The 21,064-nt window shown below is 32.4% G+C and overlaps 4 protein-coding genes across 6 annotated transcripts; 2 read left to right on the top strand and 2 right to left on the bottom strand.

Annotated features, from left to right (window-relative positions):
* The first annotated feature begins 651 nt into the window (after positions 1-651).
* LOC103833544 lies at positions 652-1,548 on the top strand. Its single transcript, XM_009109632.2, has one exon. The coding sequence runs from the start codon at positions 884-886 to the stop codon at positions 1,298-1,300; it is 417 nt and encodes a 138-aa protein (XP_009107880.1). The 5' UTR covers positions 652-883; the 3' UTR covers positions 1,301-1,548.
* Positions 1,549-1,813: 265 nt separating this feature from the next.
* Positions 1,814-11,019, top strand: LOC103833567 (putative pectinesterase/pectinesterase inhibitor 43). The gene is made up of 4 exons (XM_033276855.1): positions 1,814-5,314; positions 5,526-6,381; positions 7,199-7,583; positions 7,679-11,019. The coding sequence occupies exons 1-4, from the start codon at positions 4,643-4,645 to the stop codon at positions 7,977-7,979; spliced, it is 2,214 nt and encodes a 737-aa protein (XP_033132746.1). The 5' UTR covers positions 1,814-4,642; the 3' UTR covers positions 7,980-11,019.
* Positions 11,020-11,701: 682 nt separating this feature from the next.
* Positions 11,702-20,151, bottom strand: LOC103833542 (RING-H2 finger protein ATL17). Of its 3 annotated transcripts, none has more exons than XM_033276857.1 (2): positions 14,183-20,151; positions 11,702-11,901 (listed from the first exon to the last, which is right to left on the bottom strand). In XM_033276857.1, the coding sequence occupies exon 1, from the start codon at positions 15,116-15,118 to the stop codon at positions 14,282-14,284; it is 837 nt and encodes a 278-aa protein (XP_033132748.1). In that variant the 5' UTR covers positions 15,119-20,151; the 3' UTR covers positions 11,702-11,901; positions 14,183-14,281. The 3 variants fall into 3 exon arrangements, with proteins under 3 accessions (XP_033132748.1, XP_033132747.1, XP_033132749.1); XM_033276856.1 differs by having other exon boundaries at positions 11,788-11,898; positions 14,180-20,151; XM_033276858.1 differs by lacking the exon at positions 11,702-11,901 and having other exon boundaries at positions 14,180-14,304; positions 14,466-20,150.
* Positions 12,628-14,151, bottom strand: LOC103833543 (pre-rRNA-processing protein TSR2 homolog). The gene is made up of 5 exons (XM_009109631.3): positions 13,781-14,151; positions 13,468-13,684; positions 13,275-13,366; positions 13,085-13,192; positions 12,628-12,863 (listed from the first exon to the last, which is right to left on the bottom strand). Exons 2-5 carry the CDS (start codon positions 13,661-13,663, stop codon positions 12,762-12,764), a joined length of 498 nt encoding a protein of 165 aa, XP_009107879.2. The 5' UTR covers positions 13,664-13,684; positions 13,781-14,151; the 3' UTR covers positions 12,628-12,761.
* Positions 20,152-21,064: the final 913 nt, after the last annotated feature.

Here is a 21,064-nt window from a genome sequence, read left to right as displayed (position 1 = left end):
CTCATTTCACTGTTGTGAATTAAGTTTTACTTATCTTATATATCTTGGTAAGGCCGAGAGAGTAGCCAAGTCTCCCGCAATAGCTTTTGGTGTAATCTTTTGGAAATGCTACAATGCAAAATCTGGATTAGATTTCATAAGCTGCTTTAGTCAGATATCTGGATTAAATATGGAGAAAGGATAAGCATGGAATATAGTTTTTAATATTTAAAGTTCTTTATTTTTGTCAAATTTTTATTTCATTTAGGTAAACCCATGCGTGAGTTGGACAATATGATACGTACAAAACGATGAATTAACAGAGTGAGGGTCTTTAAAATTAAATTCAAGTAATCTGATTTACTACATGTATAGTATATAGTGAATTTCTGAGTAACAACTATATATGTATATTTCTTAACAAGTGTATATTTCTTAATTTTTAATTTTCATTGGTTAGTATAAGAGTAATCGTGTATAAGAAAGAGCAGCCCGTCAAACCGTCCATGAGACTTTGAAGGAGATATCCACTATTAGAGGATAGATGACTTAATACAATTTGGTTATATTCGATTCTATGAACATGCTTGTGATGGTTACACGTATAGATAGATTCCTCCATTGTGAAATATCATATCTTACACTTCTTTGTTGAGCATTAGATAAACTCATAGAAAACAAGTGGGTCATACGCAAATACAAGAGGATAATACCTAAAACAGTATATTTCACTAGAAAAGTAATTAATCTAAAGCTCTTGTTACAAGATTATGTTCGGTTCTTTTAGTAACGCGAGAAGCCTTTTCTATATAAAGGTCATTAGCTTTCTTTCCCCAATAAAACTGAAACCAAAGAAACAAAGATAACACATAGAGACAAAACACCTTTCTACTTTGCTCTTCAAATGGCAATGAATCAAAAGGATAGGAATACAAGGATCACTCAAAAGGCTTTTGAAATGGTCGATAAGGTGTACGGTAAATCACAGAAAGTAACTCCTCCAGTACTAAATGTTCCCAGAGACGAGTTTGCTCGTAATTTTTACCAAAATTTTCACGAATATGGAGGTCCAAAAGTTTATACCGTAAGAGAGGCAACCAGTACTGCTAGCTGCCGCCGAGTCATTTATCAGTACTCAAACGAGTCAACCACAAAAGAACCGGTTGTTTCTCACCCAAAGGAACATATTCAATACTTCGGTGGTGCTAGCCCTCTTATGGGCCATGGCAACCGGCTTGAGGGGCCTAAAGGAAGGGCTATAAGCTGCGACGAGGCCGTCCAACTCTATGGAGGGGTGCTTATAAAGGAATATCGTCATTAAGCAGCGGAAAACTCAATTGTGTTGAAGATGGAGGGTGAGTTCGTATAAAAGAGTTATAGTTTTTATGTTTGCTTACTGAAAAAATGCAGACCAACACATATGCTAAAGCTTGTTGTAACGGTTTTCACTTAGAATAAGCTTTAAATCTCTACCAAGTGTTAGTGTCTGTTATGTATCTATAAGTACTTTAAGTTGAAGCTTTATGTAATATAAAATCATACGGTGTTAAGAATAAATATGCTCTCTTAGAGTATCTCCAAAAGAAACTCTATACTTTCAAATATATGGAGGAGTTATTGGTTTAGATATTTTAATCAATTTAGAAATGCATAGAAATTCATATAGTATTTATAAATCCAAGTAAAATATACAGATTTTCAAATTCTCTCGGATCAATATTTACAAATCCAAAGATTTTCCCTCGGATTTGAGTCTTGTATATTCAACAAAGAAATCCATTTAAATTCAATATGAAATCAAATCTATTAATAAATCTGTATGATTGAATAACACTTGATTTGAATTAGAATTTATGAATCATTAAACCAGTAACACATGATTTCTATACAGATTTTAAAATCATAGAACAAATAACACTAAATTTAGTTTGGATTTTGAAATCCATCAAAATACACTAACCAGTCTTTTGCTCTCCAAAAAAGAATTTCAAAACTTCAAATTTAAAGTTTTAAGGAGTGAAACTTCATATCACTGCTCAAAACTCCAAATTTGAAGTTTCATATTTTTATTTGCATTTTGGTCCATATAATTAATTACTCATCACATTTATGATTTTCAAGTATTTTCACATTTATTTTTTTATTTTTAAAATTTTTTGTATATCATAAATATTTCAAATTTATTTTAAATAAATTTAATTTTACACATAAAATTAAATAATTTTTTTAAATATGATTTATAATATTTAAAACTAGAATTAGACTACACGATTATTACAAAAGAAACTTATTAAAAAACTTTTTTAAAAGATACATGAAGACATAATTATTATAAAAAATTAAATATTACAACAATACTAATAGTCTAGTAAATTTTCTTCAGAACCTTTAAACTATTGTCCAGCAAATTTTTTTGTAACCGAAAATGGAGCATTACGGGAATAATTTTATGGAATAATGTAGTATTTTGCTTGTATTTTAGTATTTAATTATGTATTTCTATTTATAATTTTATATTTTAGTATAATATTTTATTAATTAATATTAATGTAATATTTTTATATATGTGCTAGTTACTTATAATTTATTTATGAATTTATATTAATTATGACAAATATAAAAACTATAGTGTAAATTATAAATAATTTTGAAGTTAAATTTGAAGTTTCACTTTTGGAGAAGAACACTTTTTGAAACTTCAAATATAGAGTTTTCTAAATTCTAAAATAAAGAGTTCTTTTAGAGATGCTCTTAGTAGTTGCAAACATATATGCTCGTAAGTCACTGTAAACATAAATGAAGAAAGAAGTATATTGAAAAATAGTAGTAAAATACTAATGTTTCATGTACAACAAGGCCAACTTAAGGGTGGAAGCTCCATTGATTCAGTGGTTTGATTAACGGTTTTACTGTTTTTACATAGGAGATCTGAGATTCAAATATTAGAGAAGGTAAATTTATGCAAATTAATGGATAGATTGTAGTGAATTATTTAATTTTAAGACAACCACAAGCTTAAGATCAATATTTATTCTTAAAATGTGTCGCTTTCAAGTATATATATATATATTATTTTTATGTATTATATGTTCTTTTATATATTATAAAATAATAATTATATATTGAATAATTATAAATATTTAACTATTACATATATAATTAAATTGGTGCAAACACATAAATAAATTTTATTAATCCAAACAATCTTTTTCTATTTATATGGTATACAATTAAATTTAAATAATTTGAAAATAGATATATATTACATTCTTAATAGTGATATCTATTAAATGATGAAACAGCCAACAATTTTATATTATTATTATAATTGATCTAAATACATGCAGAACAAAAAGGTGACATGATATAAATGAATATTTAACAGATTATCATGGATCTCATGAGTTTTGAAGTGGATTTAAATTTTGATTTCAAAGTTTAGAGAGATCGAATGACTTAGATCTGAATTTTAAAGTTTAACTATGCTGAATTTGGCAGCTAAAAGTTCTTTCTAGATCGTTATTATTAGACATGAATATATTTTTATTTTCGTTCATAGCTAGCTGTTCATATTTTTGTGACATGTTATTTTTACTAGTCACTAACAACAATTATATTTGTGTAACAGATTATTTTTACTACTGTAATTTGTAGAAATAATATACTGATGAAGATATGACATGATATAAATATATATAACAAATTATTATAAAATATATAATAATTTTAAGAACAAGCATAAAATGTAAGAACATAATAATTTATTTTATAAAGTACAATGATTAGAACTGATCACAAATTGAAAATGTTAGCATTTGTTTCACCCGAAAACACGATACATGAACATGAGTTCTTTCGTCTAAATTTTGTTTATCTCTCTTTTGGCAAAAACCTATAACTTATATACAAATTTCTTTTTTTTGTACCTTGGTATGTTAATTGTGTCTACGTGAAATAACACTAAAGCATTGATTTGGTGCATTCAACTAGAGAAAAGATGACAATTCATTCTGTAGAAAGTGCATTTAAGACGTCAATTGAGATCATAAGTTAAGATTTTGTATGATTAGACGAGATGGGAACAAACCATTGAACATGTTTAGAATTGATCGATAGAGCAGAGTTCAGGTTGCTTTTATGTGTGCAATCCGGTTAGATGGTTCATGTTGATATGAAATATGTAGAACAAAGAACTATATCAAAAAGAATTCGTATCTAAAATAATATAAAATCTAATGATTTTTTCTTTTCTATGTTTGAAGTAACGGTAACTTAACCAACGAACAAGTAAACCATATGTGAATTGGGATATCACCATTATGAAAGTTACAAGTGATTTATTCATCTGATTATTGCAAGTCTCGGAACCAAGTGGAGATCAAGAATTGATTGAAGATGATCAAGTTAATATTCAATTTTGTGGCTAATCACCTCCAATGATCTAAAAAGAAAATTAATATTCATTCCCGCAAGTAAAGCAAAAACCAATGATACTATTTTCTTAAAAAAAAAATTGAAAAACTAGTAACCACCTCATGTTCATTTAACGGTATATAACTAATTTTCCCTCTCCTCTTCCACGTAAATTGAACTTTGAAACCTACGTACTGGCATTTAGCAATAACTGCTAAATTAAAAGAAAAAACCATTTACGAAAACAAATATGCGGAATGGATGGAACGATTCAAGCAAGATGAAACGTTTTGCTTTTTTGGGAATCACATCTCTCTTTATGACAATGGCCCTCTGTGCGGAAGCCGATGAAGGCAGCAGCGCAAGTCGAAAAACCGAAGAGATTCACCGTGGAAGCAAACTAATGATAACAAAGACAGCAGTGAGTATAATATGTTCCTCCACTGATTACAAACAAGAATGCATAGCGAGTCTGGAGACTGTGAAGTCCCCAGATCCTCGCAATCTGATTAGAGCAGCCTTCGATCTAGCAATCATATCGATTCGTAGTGGAATAAACAGGGGGATGACTGATATAGAGAGCAGGGCGGATGCGGATGTGCGAACGAGGGACGCACTTAATAGTTGTTGGGAGCTTATGGATTTTGCAATTGATGATCTTCTAAAAACGAGGGACACATTCAAGGGGTTTCTGTTCACCAGATTGTCAGATTTCATTGACGATCTTCTAGTGTGGCTAAGCGGTTCAGTCACATACCAACAAACGTGCATCGACGGATTTGAAGGGATTGATAGTATAGCGGCCGAAATTATGGAAATGGTTATGAGGAAGGGGCAGCATCTCACTAGCAACGGTTTAGCGATCGCCTCAAATCTCGATGCTTTGTTGAAGATTTTTCGTATTCCGATTCCATTTCTCAGGGTAAATTCTTTCAAAACTAACAAACTACATTTCTTATGATCCATGATTTTAAGCTAAGTTTTAGAGTTTATAACAAAATGATTAGTAATGATAATTTTCTTTATATTAGATTTCACAATTTCTTTTCAGTTTCCAATTTTACTTGCTCTTTTTTAAAAACTATGTTTTCCTTCTAATATATAATTCACACCTGACTTGATATCTCCAACAGCCAGGAAGTGGTGGACTCGGCATTTTTCGTTCGGATTCTCCAGAAGAACAGCCGTTGGATTCTCCGGAAGGTTCTCCTCAAATGGGAGATTCTTCTGATAATCAACAATTGGATTCTTCCGAGGTTTCTCCTCAAATGGGAGATTCTTCAGAGAATCAACGGTTGGATTCTTCCAAGGATTCCCCTCCTCAAAATTTGAATGGTCCCAAGAAACGACCGTTGGATTCTTCCGAGAATCAACCGATGGATTCTTACGAGAACCAACCGCTGGATTCTTCTGAGAACCAATCGCTTGATTCTTCCAAGTATTCTCCTCATAATTTGGACCCTTCCAAGAATCAGCAACCAGACCTTTCCGAGAGTCGACCTTCAGATTCTTACACTACCCAACATTTGGATTCTTCCAGAAATCTACCGCTCGATTCTTCAGAGAATACACGTCAAAAGTTACATTCTTCAGAAAGCCGGCCGATGGATCCGCTTCGAGCATTGAATCCTTTTGGAAAATTGGAGGATAGACACTTATCAGAGGAAGGAGGGTTCCCACGGTGGGTAACAACGCATTCCCGGAGGCTGCTTGCAGCACGTGGAAGAAGAATTAGGGCGAACGTAGTGGTGGCAAAAGACGGGAGTGGTAAGTGCAAGACGATCAAACAAGCATTAGCAATGGTACCAATGAAGAACAGAAGGAAGTTCGTGATTTACATAAAACAAGGTGTTTATAAGGAAAAGATTGAGGTAACGAAGAAAATGAAAAACGTCATGTTTGTTGGAGATGGGCCAACAAAAACTATCATCACGGGAAACGTCGCATTTTTGCCCGATCGCATCGGCACCTACCGCACTTCCACAGTCGGTAAATTCATATACACCATTCTTTTAAGGTTTTTTGCTTTAATTTACATTAAAAAATTATACTCCTTCGTTTTAATAGATAACTATGTGTTTTCCTGAACCATGTGCAGTAATAACTTTTTTTTAATTTTAATTGTATTAAAAATAAAATGTTATTATTATTTTAGATTTTCTTATTTTCTTATCAATATTTAAATATAAATTATTGTTTAATTGAACATAAACTAAACAATTTCGTTTATTTTAAATTATATTTAAGAATAGATATCTATATATTTAACATTATAATCTTAGATAGATTTTTATCTATTTCTTTTGGATAAAATATATCAAATCAAATTGTATAAAATTAATAAAAATTTGATAAAAATTTGTAAAATTATCAAAAAGTACAACTAAACAGTATTTCTAAAATTTGTAAATATATAAAAGAAGCTAATAATATTACGATTAGAAATTTATAATTCTTTAAAAATTGTAAAAAACAAATTGAAACCTTTTTGGGTGATAAAATTCTATAATTGTAAAAATATAAATAAGTAATATTTCGAAAATTTTAAAATATTGTTAACCGTTTTATCTAACCACAAGTTCACCAACAGTAAAATAGAATGAATAATACATTGGTCATATAACATAAATTTTAAATAATTTTATTGACGATTGAAAACTTAATCTAATTTGGAACAAAAAATTCTTAAAAATAAATGGAATATATTTAGGTAATTTGAGCTAACCTGAAGATTCATAACACTTGTATTGCATTATTTAAGTTATTTTTGATGTAAATGTGTTAATGTTTTTTTCGGTGTTTGAAGCGGTAAATGGTGACTATTTCATGGCGAAGGACATAGGGTTCGAGAACACGGCAGGAGCAGCACGCCATCAAGCAGTTGCACTCCGAGTTTCGGCCGATTTTGCTGTGTTCTTCAACTGTCATATGAATGGTTACCAAGACACACTTTACGTCCATACACACCGTCAATTCTATCGTGACTGCCGCATCTCAGGCACCATCGATTTCGTCTTCGGTGATGCCAAAGCCGTTTTCCAAAACTGTGAATTTGTCATCCGCCGTCCCATGGATAACCAGCAGTGCATCGTTACAGCCCAAGGACGGAAAGACCGGCGTGAGACGACCGGGATCGTTATCCACAATAGCCGTATAACTGGCGATGCAACATATCGTCCCGTCAAAGCCAAGTAAACCATAATAATTACTTTATATAAAAGTTTAACTACGTTACTAGCCTTATATCACTAGCGTTATATATATGGACCTTTATGTATCTCTACAGGAACAGAGCGTTTTTGGGACGGCCATGGAAAGAATATTCAAGGACAATCATAATGAACACAAATATCGATGATGTGATAGACCCAGAAGGTTGGTTGAAGTGGAACGAAACGTTCGCTCTCAAAACGTTGTTCTACTCCGAGTATCGCAACAGAGGTCGTGGCTCGGGTCAGGCCCGCCGGGTCAGATGGAGGGGTATTCGACGAATCTCTGCTAGGCAAGCCAGGGGGTTCGCTCCCGGGGAATTTTTACGTGGCAACGCATGGATCACAAAGAGACGCATTCCTTACAACGCTTATTGAAAGCTTGTCTGTTTTTTTTTTTGCCAAACATGAACCCATGTCTCTGTAGTTCTATCTTTCTTTTTTTCAAGGAGAAGCTCTTTGTGTATATAAATCTGGAGCGAAAGAAAATTTGTACAGTTTTTTTATTGGGAGGTATATAGTATATGTATTGTATTCCTAGGTTCATATATATTGTCAGTTTGTCACCACTAAAACAGTCAACATCCTAAATCGAAATCCATGTCCCTCTCCAATCATTGTGTATCCTCATGAGGTTTCCAGAAAACAGAGTTAGAATCAAAAGGACTTTCTCTGTTCTTAGAGAAAGCAGTGTAGACTATATCAACGGCGACCTATATATTGATTCTTGATTGTTAGTGAAAAGGTTAGAGATTGGTTTGTTTTTGTTGGTGTTAGGATTCTAACCATTCTGTAGATCACTTTTCCTACTCCATCTGAGAGGTAAGTCTGTTTTGAAGCTGTATCATCCATTAACCGGGTGTTTTTTCTTCTATGTTAGTTGCTGATATGAATGTATTTGATGATTACATATTGTCTTTATATCCGTTTGCTAGGATCATGTCCGATCATGCATGGGAGTCGGGAGATAATAGGTACTTTCACTGTTCACGGCTAGGCATGGGCAAAAAAATCTGGAACCGCGGAACCGAACCGGAACCGAACCAAAATACCTGAAACCGGAACCAGACTGAAACCCTCAAATATCCGAACGCTTACTATATTTCTATATCCAAAATAACAGAACTGAGAACCGAACGAATACCCGAATATATAAAAATAATAATTATATATACATACTGTATAAGTTTATAACAGAACTAAATATATATTTTTTTAATTTAAAAATCAATTAAAAATATCCGAACACCCGAAAGTATCAGAAACTATCCGGATAGTTTTATCCGAAATATCCAAAGTAATCCGAAATATCCAAACTTCTTATTTAAATCATCCTAATTATTTGATATTTTACCATAAATAAGTGATATTTTATCCGAGTTACCCGAACTACCTGAATCCGAACCAGAACCAAATGAGAACCAAATTTTTCTGGAAATTTTTTTGTTCCTAGTTTTACTATCTGAACTGAACTAAACCCAAAACTATATGAACCGAACCGAACCGAAAAATAGATCAAGTAGTAAATGGATCTTCTAGCTCCATACCCGAAACTCGAAATAATCGAACGGAACTGATGCCCGAAATGCCCAGATATGGGAATCGCCTCTTGAATATAAGGTAGGTATCATTTTGATCGTAGTTATGTTTGGTTTTGTTAGGGATATTTTAAAGTTTGTATAACATTTGGAGTGTTCAAATCTAATCTCCAGATGGTAGACGTTTATTTAAGTATATCAGGCGTCTGAATGTGGACTTGGTGTAAAGACTGTTTCCTCGTCTACATATAGTTATTTGAGAATTTGTACTCCCTACATACCACTTTTCCCTTATTTGTACTCCATACCCTATATCCTTCCAATTTTCTTCCCCCCAACATTACCATTTTCCCCCCATTCAATGATATCCCACATTTGTTAGTATATTTAGCTAATTTACTCGTTATTTTACAAGAGCATTGAGTCACTAAGAGGGATTTGACATGTAGGTCATGTTTGTTTTGAAATTCAGACGCTGCATCTGGATGCTATCTTTTAGATGTCGTTCATTTCAACAATATTGCATCAATATTTAGATACAACATCTATAATATCTACAATATCTAGATTCTTAAAATGCTAAAAGTAGAGTTTGGATGCTACATTTGCATTTCAAAATACAAAAGACCTAAATAGCTTAATACAAATATAAAATTAATTAAATTAGTTCTTACAATTATTATATAATATTATTATTTTTAATCTGAAAATTGTAAATTTTTCTCCTAAACCGAAAACATGTTTTTCCACCAAACCAGAACATATGTTTTTCCTCCGAAACCCGAAAACCCATTTTTCGCCAAAACCCCCGAAAACACGTTATCCCGCGAAAACTTGAAATATGCATTTTCCCCACCAAAACCTGAAAATGCGTTTTCCGCAAAAAAAAAAAAACATGCTTTCCCACCGAATCTGAAAACATGTTGTCCCGCTGAAACCCGAAAAATGTGTTTCCCGAGAAAAACGGAAAATCGCGTCTTCTCGACAAAACCCAAAACATATTTATCCGCCAAACCTAAAAATTGTGTTTTCTTGTCAAAACTGGAAAATGTATTTTCCTATCAAAACTGGAAAATATGTTTTCCCGCTAAAACTGGAAAACGTGTTTTTTCCGCCAACACTGAAAAATTTGTTTTACACCAACACTGGAAAAATCGTATTGTCCCGTAAAAATCGCAAATTGTATGTTTTCCTAAAGAATCTCAAAATTAATTTTCCCATAAAAATTTGCAAAATCATTTTTTCCGCAAAAATTGCAAAATAATTTATTTAAATATTATAATCAATTCATTATTAAGAATAAAAATTTCACCTTTTTTGTTATTTTAACTACTAATATTCTTTTTTTATAAAAAAACTACTAGTATTCAAATGCTATTATAAAATCCAAAAAATGAACAATATAAGATTCAGATGTTGCATCTCAATGTAAATATAAACTATAAAAACGAACAATATTTAAATGAAATGTCTAGATGTTGCATTCAGATGCAGCATCTAGATATTGCATTCAAATGCATAAACAAACATGGCCTTAACTAAAAAGGTAAAGTGGAATCCTTTGAGTTGATCGTTGGGATCTCATCATCTCACTAGGTTTTGTGATGGGTGTGGTTGTTACCTCTTCAGCTTTGTTCTGCTTTATGTACCATAGAAAGATATTTTAGATTGGCAACAGTGCTTCTAGAAGAACCGCTACTCTTTTCTAGTAGAATCTTGCAACATTACGTCTGATTAAGTTTTTAAAGCAAAACCGCAAACATACATAATCACGTTTTATTTTCCACACTGCATTTTTTGTATTTGTAAAGTACTTGTAAAATTACATTTTTGACATTAGTTCACCATATACCGTTCAGCAGGTTACCATTCACGGCCTGGCCTATGCGTCTCTATCTTGCTGCCTGTGAAGTTTTAGTTATCTGAAACTACAAAATTTGCATTCCGAAAAATATGTTATTGATGATTGGGCAAGGACATCGTTGGTCAGTACTCTTGAATTAAACACAGTGTCAGTTCTCAAGTATAAACATTTTTTCTTTTTTTGGGTAAAAAAAAAAACATTTTTTTATTGGTTGTTTGTTGTAAGTTCCAAGTCTCGATTCAATTCAATGTAGTATCGTTTCTTTTTCTGAACTAAAAACATTTATGGCTTCAAGTATCAACCGTTTATAATTTTAGTCTGGCAAAATCTCGTTTTTTTTTTGCCAATTTCGACTCAAAATTAATTTATTTTCAGCTGGCAATGTATTTTACATCTCTATGTTCAATTATAGTAAAACATTAAGAGGGTTGTATTCAATCTAAACTTTGAGCTGATTTGATTTTTAATCAGGTTTTAGATAATTTCACTGAATTGCAAAGATTAAAATGATTTTATGTTAAACTACTCTAGAATATTATCTAAAACCATGAGATTTGAGTTTTAGATTTTTAAACTAAAAAATTTCACTCAAACACTTTAAAATCATTTAAAAACTTTAAAATTCCACAATTTAAAATATTTTTAATAACACCAAATTTAAAAATAATTTATAAAATGTCAAGTTTAATAACACTGAATTTTAAATGAAATTTAATTTATGTTTGAATAACAATAAATTTGTCATTTTTGTTGCAAATCACTTAAAAACTCTGCGTCGAATACATTTTCCATGTCCCAAAGAAAAACGACAGTTGAGATTATTAAGTCACGTGTGCAAACTCATTAAACAATGAAATCAACATTAACCCTTTTTGGAAACGCCTGAACCGAAAAGTAAGGGCATCCGCATTGCTAGATATGCAATGGCATATCTTAGTATTACTTTAATAATATAACTAGATTTTGACCCGCGCTTTCAAAGCGCGGGTTATGTTTTCTTTTAAATTGTAAAAATATTTGTTAATAAAATGATTGTGTTCTTATACCAAATAATCTAGTCTAACTATAATTGTGTTGATTGTTTATTTTTGAAAAGATTCATATATTGTATGTTAGATATACATAATAGATACGCATAGCAATCAATTTTTGAATGGATACACATAACAATTAATTTTTAAGAGTTCAAAAATATAAAATTAGTTTTATTGTATACTATTTGTTATGGAATTTATTTGTTATGTCATTTATTTGCTATGTATGCTTACAATTAAAATATTTTGAATAGGTTTGAAAAGTGGGCCGATCGGTTTTGCATGTTGAAATGGTTTTTGATGTGTCGAAGAAGATCTTTGCGCTTTGAAAAAAAATCTTAATTAAATGACCAAATATATTGTTGGTGTGACAAAATCTTAATTAAATGATCAAATATATTGTTAGGAATAGTTATTAATATCTTCATACCCGATTTTTTTTGCATTTAAAGAGGAGTAGTTATTAAATTTTTCTTGAAAATAATTGGTTGAAAAAGGCATGCGATTGGTATTTAAAAAGGAAGAAAAGGTAATGGAATGTTTTGTAATTAATAGGAAAATTCAGGGGCAGATTCATAAGAAAGATTCTGCTTTAATAGTATAGATTAGATTAAGAGATTTTGGTAAGATACATGAGTAAAAGTAAAGATTATTGGTAGAAGCTTTGGTAGGTTCTTAGCAAAATATTAAATTTTATTTTTTATGATAATTGTTTGGTAGGATTTTATAATAAAACATATAAAACATTGCTCATCTTTGTATCCTCATCATCATCTTCATCATCGCTCTCCTCATCATCCTCATCCTCATCGTTACCGTTTGAAACCTGCAATACCCAAGAAAGCCTCATTTCTTAATCTCGGATAATGATCATAACCAAACTACCAAAATATAACAATATGTAGTACTCTCACAATCATCAAAAGTCTATAACTAATGAAATCACACAGACATCAGGACATTAATGGAATATAAAATGAATCTCATGCGTGTCTTCACTACAGCCAATATCTAGAAGAGAATGTCTGAGAAAATACAGTTACAAACCTTGACAACTTTTGCACTAGTCTGAGAACTAGTCACCCTCAGTTGCTCAACCCTTTGGTAGTTACCTTCGAGACATTCATAATACAAATCTAGCAACGTCTCTGTCACCTATCAGTAGCAACACAGAAGACAAAAAACACCATCAGTAACAAGAAACTAACATCAAGATCCAAAAAAGAACAATCTATACCTCCTCAAGGCTTCCATCATCAGCCAAAGTGTTAAGCTCATTAAGACCATTCTCTAGAATATCAGCTAACCCATCAAAGCCCATCGTTGGATCTACAAGAAAGAAGGAACTCACAAGAGTGAAGTAATCAGAAAGTCTTCATCTTTAACAGCAAAACTCGAAACTTTTTATGGAAAAGCTATAAAGATGAAACCTTTTAAACGGATGAAGTAATCGAGAACATTGGAAACGGTGCGTTCAGCTTTCAGATGAGAATCTCGCCCGCCCCAGCCGTTATCGACGGCGGCTCTCATGGCTGTCCACCGCGAAAGTATCAAACCAATTCCTTCGTTCAGAACGGCCTTCTCCTCCACCGTCAACACCACTGGTCCACTGGGTCTCGAATCCATTTCTCCGAGATCAGTAATGAGCTAGCAAATTCCAAATTCAGACAACAGATTCAACGAGACAAAGGAAAGGTGGAAGCTTTGAGAGATATGTAATAGAGAGAAAATAAAAAGAAACACCTGTTAAACGCCGGGGAGACGGTGAGCAAAGCAGGTTGGGATCGGCGACGTTACGGCGGAGTAAATGAAGTGATTGTTTCTAATGAAGCTGAATCGGAATTGAGGAGAGGGAGGAGACGATGTCGGCAACAACAACACAGAATCATCGTCAACGCTTCCGATTTGGTGCCTTCGGCGTCGAGAGAGATCGAGAAAAGAAAGAAATGAGACGAACGAGAGAGAGAGACACACACCCGTTTCCGTGTTTGCAAACCGTCCACTTGCGACACGTGCCCCTGAAGGACGAGCCAAATAACTTCTTAACTTAGAAGTTTTTCCAAACATATCCAGCCTTTTTGATTTAAATTTCGACCCAAATTTACTAAGAAATGGGCTTAAGAAGTCCCAATGCTGATGCCCTAACAAAGAATTATTTCATCTCCGCATCTTAGCTCTAAACAAGGAAACATTTATAACAAATCATACACGTCCACGTAGCAGTAAAAATTTAGCGTCTTAAAGTCAACGAGGCTCTTCTCCTCCAGACTCGATATCTAACTCCGTCATCGGCATGCTAGAGACCGGAGGCGGAGGGAACCCGATAGAAGAAGACGACGAAGCGCTTCTCCGTTCTTTGCTGAAAATCCGCGTGGAAGATATCACCCGTGACCTAAACGAGTTACTCCGACTCAACTCGTTCTCCGATTCTCCGAGATTCCTCGTTGAGACTTCAATCGCCGCCGGTTTCCCCCTGGAATCTTCATGATCGGAAGTCCCAGCTCCTATAACGTCGTTTGTGTCGCCTGAAACCGGGTCAGAAATCGAAATCGCGACTTCCTCCGCCGCAGTTTTTACAACTCCGGCGATAGGTTCGACGAGCGATCGGCACAGAGGACAAGAGGAATGAGAAAGAAACCACATATCAATGCACTCAACATGAAACGCGTGCTTGCAATTGGGCAAAACCCGACCCGGTTCGCTCTCCTCAAACTCCGAGAGGCAAACCGCACACTCGATCGCGTCCGGGGCGGCTGCGGCGGAGAACGTGAAAGTGGGAAGAGATTTGACGACGGAGGGGTCGAGACCGCGAGTGGTGACCTCGGAGGTGGAGGAGGAAGGATCGGCGAAGAAGGTCATAGCGGCGGCGGCGCGTCTACTACGGTTTAAGCGGCGGATGTGGAAACGGCGAGAGCGGTGGAGGTAGCAACGAGAGTAGAGGTGAAGAGAGACCATGAGAATGACGAAGAATATGATTATGATTATGGCGGTGAACATGATTCTGCTGTTTATAGCGAACCCGCCTGGATCCGAAAAGGATCCGGGTGTGTTAGTTACTGGATTCGGGTCTCTAAGACTCATGCTTTCGGATCACGAGTGGGAACTGAGAGAGAGAGAGTTGGGTGAAAGAAAAAAAGAAGATTTTGTGGTTATAGTATTAGTAATGGTGGCGAGTGTTTTAGAGAACAGAAAGAGAGATGGTCTCTCGGGACATCGGAATTTGAAGACGCCAATGTTGACCATTTACTTAATTGACGCTTTTACTCTTTCGTGTTTGATTGATACATTTCTTTGTTTTCAGTTGTTGAGAAGTAAGTAGGCTTTCAATTTTTTTTTTTGAAGTGTTTAAAATATTAAAATGATCATATATGTGCATAAACTATTCTTCTAACACTTCAACGACACAAGACAAACATGAGTGTGTAACTTTGTTTACATGGTCGATACAATATGCGGCACACCCTTATTAAAAGAAATTAGAAACTGATTAATATTGTTGATAGTTTAATTTCTGGTCATAAGTATATGTAATGTAGTCCTCGCCGCTTTGAATACTCCATTTTAATGTCATTTTGGATTATAAATCTCCAGCTATATTTCAATTAATTTTATTTTTTAAAAATCAAAATATAGAATATTTATGCAAAACCATAACATACTGATTGACAAAAAGAGAGAGCTGAGTTCAGCTTAACTACTACGCATTCGAATATCATTATCTTTTCCTCCTGACCAAAGTAGTAACAAAGATACCATCATTTAACAAAAAGTTGAAAAAAATTCAATCATAAAGGTTGTCAAAATTAGTTTTCTTTTAAGTTTAGGTCTATGTTCAAAGCATCTTCCCTATTTTTTTCATTTTGAAAAAAAAATATCAAACAAATGAGAGAAAATCTGTAGCTATCTAAAACTGAAATAATTTTATCTTGAACGAGATTCATGAATGGTTTTATATAAGAATGGTCAATTTTAAAAAATGTTTAAGAAAATTTATAATCATTGAGTTATTATTAATAAATAAATTATATTTTATTAAGTATTCAAACTCTCTAACAGTATTTGAATTCATTTTATGACATAAATTATGTGACCTATTGAATTTGAAAAGGACTTAACAAAAAATTCATTAGTGAATTATAGGAAAACGGAAAAAATTCGAATCCCTTCAACTTCGACGGGTCATCATCTTCTATTTTGAATAATGTGGATCGGTTTTGACCAGTTAAAAGGGAATGAAACGATTCTAAGGTTTCCTTGATTTCAGTTAGCTCGTCATTAAGTTCGACATAACGGTAACTACGTTTTCTATCAGCCTAATTGCGTCTTCAGGATTATCTCGCTGGATGTATCAAGCGTAGTCTGGTAGCGAAGGTTAACACCTCCATAGAAAAATTTGATCAGATGCAGTTCTGAGTAATCGTGATATGGGCATTCGGGTTGTAAGGCTTTAAATCTCACCCATTCATCTCTAAAAAGCTCTTTTTAGCCTTGGCGAAATGTGTAAATTTTTCTTCTCACGTTCCAGTAACGTGCTTCATCGAAAAAATGATTAATGAAGACGCTTCTAATCTCCTTCCAGCAGGTTAAGGATCATGCTGGTAGCTGGTCTAGAGATCTCCTGGCGTCTCCCGCTAGTGAGAATGAGAATAATTTGCAATAATTGTAAGTGCCTTCCATTAGATCTTCTAACTTTTCGATGTGATCAAATGGATGTTCTGAAAGAGATCCACGAAAAGGGTTTTGACGTACCAGAATTAAGAAGTCAAGATTGAACTTAAACCCTCCTAAATTGTTTTCTGGTAGTCGGATAGCGGACCTATTGGAATAGGTCCTTCCAGGATTTTGGTAGTCTTGCAAAGATATTTTTTCTTCATTTTCATTAATTATTTTTAAATTAATTTTATCAGGGATTGCAGCCCCCTACTCATAAATGTTTTGGTTAATTGTGTTGCATGGTTGATCTCCCGGTTCTCCTAAGACTACTTCCTTATCACACAGATTGGTAAGTAAACACTTACCTACTTCCGGCTCAATGGTGTCGATCGATTCCAGTAGCGAGGTGTTCATCGTTTCTTCTATCGACTCGTCGCTCGACGTGTCCGTCGTGTCGTCGATCGATGTCTGTCCGAAATCCATGCTTTTCCTAAGGTACATACATGTGTCAGCAAGAAAAGAAGAAAAACATTAAGTAAACAAAGTAACAAAATCTAGACTATATTCTAAACTTAATCTAACGGTAATAAGAAAGAGTCCCCGGAAACGGCGCCAAATTTGATATCACTCAAATTATCCTAAGGAATGATTTGTACTCTCTCAAATAAGATGTTCATTTGTAATACTTAGGGATCAAATCCACATAGACTCTAAGATTACATAATAGATTTGTAGTTTTCGAAATAAAGCTAGATGATTATGATTAAAGTAGTAAATCAGTTGAACAAATTCGTTGTTTGATTGAATGGTTTTAGGTTGTAAACTATTTGGGAAAGAGCTAGATTCAGGATAATTTTCAGGTGTGACAAGTATGCAAACTTAATTAAATTATTAGGAATTATAAATGATATGATCTCAAACACAAACTTAAATATAATCTAGCAACTTTCGTTTGTTTAGAATATCTAATTTCTAGATCTAAGATCTCAGTTGTCGCTTGTTGATCTTGAGAAAGTGTCAATCGACAATTCTATATGAATGTCGATCGATACACCTTTCAGTCCGTCGATCGATACAACTATGGAGTTGTCGATCGACGTTCCTTCTAGTACACTTTGCGAACAAGTTTGAATAGGTTCTCTAATCTTCTGGAGCAACTTATGTGTGTATCCAGTCAATTAGATCATACTAATTAGTTTCACGCAATCAACCAAGCTTCCGCTTGCGCTAATTAAACCCAAGATCAAAATTTAAGGTGATCAATCCTAGACTTAGCATTAAGAGCACTAGATGAAGAACTATTTAAAACATAGGGTGATCAATCCTAGACTTAGCATTAAGAGCACTAGATGAAGAACAATTTAAAACATCCTAACAACATTTCATATTAGCAATACAAAGATCACCCTTTGTAGAACCGTAATCTAACAATAAGATTACGCAGACATATTCATAAGAAACATGGTCATGATGGTCTGAATAATATTTAAATGAAATAAGTATAAAATGTAAACAAGACAGAGTAAAGAAACAAGGGAGCTCAAGATCTTCTCTGTTATGAAGTTCAAATCTCTCTCTCCTATCCTAAGCTCCCCAAGCTATCAAATATGCCTCCTCTTCAAGTGTGTGACAATGGTGGAAGAAGTCTAAAAACTGTATGCCTCTAAAATGATACAAAACCCTAATAAATAGGCTTGCATGGACTTATGGTGTAATAACTTGGAGTTTTAGGTAAGATTTCCTTTAATGCTGATTATCGCGGATGACTCAATAATGCTATGTCCATCGATTGTGGAAGTGATATGTCGATCGATTGCGGAAGTGATATGTCAGTTGATTTTTATCTTCAATTATCGATCCGCCTTAGTGATTTCAGCATAGTTTTCAAAAATAGTTTCAAATACTCTAAAATATCATTTTCCTCGAATGAGTACTTGAACCTGTAAAAACTCTGAAAAGAGTCCAAATGCATGAAATATAGGAAAACGGAAAAAATTCGGATCCCTTCAACACGACTTTGACCATGGAGTGGGAAAACGTTAGAAAGAGCACTCAAGTACGCGGGAATCAAATGTGAAATATCTTGTAAGTTACTATATGACTCATGACTTAATTAATGGGTGAGATGATAAAGCCAAATAAGACAACAACATAAGTGATCAATTTGGTGAGCCAGTCCATAAATTTCAACAAAAGAGATATTAAACTATCACTTCCCTTAACTCAAAATAGATTTTTAGAGATAAATTATAGAGAAATATGAGTTAGTAGTCAAAGAGGTCAGAACATGGAGATTGAGCGAAGAGAAAAGTCGGAATCTTTGCAGAAATACTAGAAAGTTCAAAGTCGTCAATATTCCAAATCAACTTAAATGAGGATGCGACTCATGATAATGTGAAGTTTCTGAATTATTTATTATATTCTTCTTTTTATTTCGATGTCTTTTAGCATAATTTCTTTTTTTTTTGATGTTTTTTTGGTGAACTCTTTTGATGTCTATGAAAATTATATTCTTTAGTGTTTGAAAATGAATATCTAGGATTCATAGAAAGTTAGTTATGTTCTCAGGCTAGAGCATGTTTAGTTTTCTTCGATGATGACATTCTTAAGTTAACTGTTTATGAAAATTGCTCTGTTTTAGCTATGACATTATAGGTTAAATACTAAGTCAATTAAGAAATGAAATAGATAAACTGAGCAACTATGGTGGCCTTTGGATCGATTCAGAGCCTTATGAAAATTTTGGGATCATATGGTGGCTTTGGCTCATAATTTTGAATGGCTACATAATATTTTAAATGGATAAGTAATGAAGGCATAAACCCTTTAAAAAAATAGTGATGAGGGCATAAAACAAACTGATATGTTGTTAGTATGTAATGTATAGCATATTTTCTTTTTGGAACTTTGCTTATATTTTTAATATATTGTGTTTGTAATTTAGGTGGAGATGATTGTACTTGGTAGATCATTTATATTCACATTCCGTTGTGATCAAAGTGAAGATTAATTATTGAACTAGGTCTTGATCCGCACCACCGTGTGAATATTTTTTTTTCAATTTATATACATGTATATTTATTTTAGATCATTGGTGGTATACTCTTTTAACGTAAATCATATATTTAAATATTTATATAACTATTTCAATACAATAATTTTATAGTTTACATGTTATAATTAATCAATTGTTTAAAATCGTCAAATGCATTTGTCGCTTCTTATTATATATTTATCTTATTTTATTTATATTTAGTTACTGAAAAATAATATATACATGAAACAACATATCTGAATATTATTTTGTGTTTAATTACTAAATTCTGACCCACCGTCCTTCAAAACTAGATTTTCTTTTAGCAATATTTTTTACATTTATTCGTTTTAGATAATATATTTGTGTATACAAACTAATTTTGTAGTAAATACATTTATTTGAAACAGAAAAGATATTTCTTTCTAACAAAATCTTTTAAAGATCTTTATAAAATTTATTTGAAAATTAATCAATTTAAATTGTTATTATCATTAAAAATAATTAAAATACTTATATGATTTTAATTTTCGTTCATAAATCAAAAATAAAATTCAATTTTAAATTCTAATTATATTTTATGATAATTAAAAATTTAAGTTAATTAATTTTAGAAAATGAATTTTATCCTGATTCTGAAAAGATTTTTTTTAGAATATTTTTTAAACAATATTTATTTATATTTTAAATAAAAGATAAAGATATTAAAAGATATGATGATTAAGTTATGTAAAATTTGATAAACTTTCTAAAAGATTGTCCAAACAAAAAAAATCACACATGAACAATGTTATGACTTCTGTTTTAATATATAAGATTTATCATATTTAGTTCAATATAAGAGTTTATTTTAACATGATTTATTGTTATTATAAAATATATAAAAATAAAATATAATTTTTATTTTACATTTTATAAACGATAACTGAATATATATTAATGCATAATAATAAAAGAAAAAGACTAGGATAGCACCAAACCAAGTTTTTGTTCCCAAAGTAGCACTCAATGCTCAAAGTCACAAAAATAGGTTTCATTAAAGAGGTAAATATACACTTATACCCCTTGGGTTAATTAATCCAAACCTTAGGGTTTAGAGTTAAGGGGTGAGGTTTTGGAATTAGGATTTAAAATTTTATAAAAAATAAATACTAAAATAAAAAATAAAAATTTTTAAAACAGTTTCAAAAAGTATTTTTAAATTATAAAAAAAATTAAAAAAAAATTCAAAAAAAATTCAAAAAAAAATTATAAAAATTTTGAATCTGAAAACTATAATCTGAAACTATAAAAAAAAATTTCTTTTTTTCATTTTTTTATTTTTATTTTATTTATTTATT

This window comes from Brassica rapa, chromosome A08 (assembly GCF_000309985.2).
Source record: "Brassica rapa cultivar Chiifu-401-42 chromosome A08, CAAS_Brap_v3.01, whole genome shotgun sequence".
Classification (NCBI taxonomy): Eukaryota; Viridiplantae; Streptophyta; class Magnoliopsida; order Brassicales; family Brassicaceae; genus Brassica; species Brassica rapa.
The sequence above is the reverse complement of the archived record's forward strand: the minus strand, read 5'-3'. Positions and strand labels throughout refer to the sequence as shown.